At 55.2% G+C, this 2,279-nt stretch overlaps 1 protein-coding gene across 4 annotated transcripts in view; it reads left to right on the top strand.

Moving 5' to 3' along the window:
• PNPLA6 (patatin like phospholipase domain containing 6) overlaps positions 1 to 2,279 on the top strand; it is a 34,126-nt gene that overhangs the window by 21,732 nt on the left and 10,115 nt on the right. For all 4 annotated transcript variants that reach the window (XM_015851039.1, XM_032441839.1, XM_015851041.2 and 1 more), the window contains exons 22-25: positions 467 to 530; positions 601 to 769; positions 1,811 to 1,993; positions 2,078 to 2,196. In XM_015851039.1, coding sequence (XP_015706525.1) covers positions 467 to 530; positions 601 to 769; positions 1,811 to 1,993; positions 2,078 to 2,196 — 535 coding nt within the window. The remainder of the gene's footprint in view (positions 1 to 466; positions 531 to 600; positions 770 to 1,810; positions 1,994 to 2,077; positions 2,197 to 2,279) is intronic.

The following is a 2,279-nucleotide window of genomic DNA, read 5'->3' as shown; positions in this document are numbered from 1 at the left end:
GTGGTGATGATGGCATGGCCATAAAGCAGTGGTAGACCATGGCTGTGTGGTGATGATGGTATGGCCATAAATCAATTGTAGACCATGGCTTGGTGGTGATAATGGCATGGCCATAAATCAATTGTAGACCATGGCTGTGTGGTGATGATGGCATGGCCATAACACAGTGGTAGACCATGGCTTGGTGGTGATGATGGCATGGCCATAAAGCAGTGGTAGACCATGGCTTTGTGGTGATGATGGTATGGCCATAAATCAATTGTAGACCATGGCTTGGTGGTGATGATGGCCTGGCCATAAATCAATTGTAGACCATGGCTGTGTGGTGATGATGGCCACCATGTCAGGCTGGTGATTAGAGCCCCATAGTGTTGAGGTGACCACATGGCAGCTATGGTTTGGTGGTGATCACACCATATGTGGGTTGACCACGGCCATACTCAGCCCATACCCCCACCTCCCCCAGGTCCCACGTTGCTCCTCACCAGCGACATCATTCGTGCCCGACTTGGCTCCTCAGCACTGGACAGGTAACCCCCATCATAAGGGGCATCACCGGTGCCCCCAGTGCCGTGCCATCTTCCTCCTCCATCCCATCAGCATCCATGAGTATCGGCTGTCGGGTTGGTTGGCCCAACAAGAAGACATCCATCGCATCGTGCTCTACCAAACCGACTGCACGCTGACGCCTTGGACCGTGCGTTGCATCCGTCAAGCAGACTGCATCCTCATCGTTGGGGTGGGGGACCAGGAGCCGGTGCTAGGAGAGGTGAGGGGGGTGTTGAGGTGGGTACGGTAGGGGCGACTCAAGGCCAAATGGGGTGGACGTGGTAGGAACAACCCAATGCCAAATGGGGTGGATGTGATATTTCAACCCAATGCCAAATGGGGTGGACGTGGTAGGACCAACTCAATGCCAAATGGGGTGGATGTGATATGGTAACCCAATGCTAAATGGGGTGGCCATGGTAGGAACAACCCAATGCCAAATGGGGTGGATATGGCAGGAATAACCCAATGCTAAATGGGGTGGACACGATGTGGCAACCCAACACCAAATGGGGTGGCCATGGTAGGAACAACCCAGTGCCAAATGGGGTGGATGTGGCAGGAACAACCCAATGCCAAATGGGGTGGATATGGCAGGAACAAACCAATGCCAAATGTGTGGTGGCCATAGTAGGAACAACCCAGTGCCAAATGGGGTGGACTTGATATGGCAACCCAATGCCAAATGGGATGGACATGGCAGGAACAACCCAATGCCAAATGGGGTGGATATGGCAGGAATAACCCAATGCTAAATGGGGTGGACACGATGTGGCAACTCAATGCCAAATGGGGTGGACATGGCAGGGACAACTCAATGCTAAATGGGGTGGACGTGGCAGGAATAACCCAATGCCAAATGGGGTGGACTTGATATGGCAACCCAATGCCAAATGGGGTGGACATGGCAGGACAAATCCAACGCCAATTGAGGTGGCCATGGCACGGATAACCCAATGCTGTATGGGGTGGACGTGATGCAGGCAACCCAATGCCAAATGGGATGGATGTGATATTTCAACCCAATGCCAAATGGGGTGGACATGGTAGGAACAACCCAACGCCAATTGAGGTGGCCATGGCACAGATAACCCAATGCCGTATGGGGTGGATGTGATGTGGTTACCCAATGCCGTATGGGGTGGCCATGGTAGGACCAACCCAACACCAAATGTGGTGGCCATGGCACGGATAACCCAATGCCGTATGGGGTGGACGCGATGCAGTCAACCCAATACCAAACCTCTGGTGTTGCCCACAGCTGGAGCAGATGCTGGAGAACACAGCAGTGCGTGCGCTGAAGCAGTTGATCCTCCTGCACCGTGAGGACGGTCCCAGCCCATCACGCACCGTCGAGTGGCTCAACATGCGGAGCTGGTGCTCGGGACACCTGCACATCAAGTGTCCGCGACGCGTCTTCTCCCGACGCAGCCCCACCAAGCTGGTAGGTGCCACCATGGTGTGTCCCCAACCCAGGGGTCCCCATGGCTCTGCTGGCATCGTCACCGGTTGTTCTCCGACCCCATAGAGGGAGATGTATGAGAAGGTGTTTGCCAAGAGCGCCGATCGGCACAGCGACTTCTCCCGCTTGGCGCGGGTGCTCACCGGCAACACCATCGCCCTGGTGTTGGGGGGCGGCGGAGCCAGGTGGGTGCACCCTATGGGTGATCCCATATGGGAGGATGGGTGATCCTGTATGGGAGGATGGACATGGGAGATTGGGTGATCCC

The sequence above is a fragment of the Coturnix japonica genome, unplaced genomic scaffold (genome assembly GCF_001577835.2).
Source record: "Coturnix japonica isolate 7356 unplaced genomic scaffold, Coturnix japonica 2.1 chrUnrandom656, whole genome shotgun sequence".
NCBI lineage: Eukaryota > Metazoa > Chordata > Aves > Galliformes > Phasianidae > Coturnix > Coturnix japonica.
This window is presented reverse-complemented; position numbering and strand designations above follow the sequence as displayed.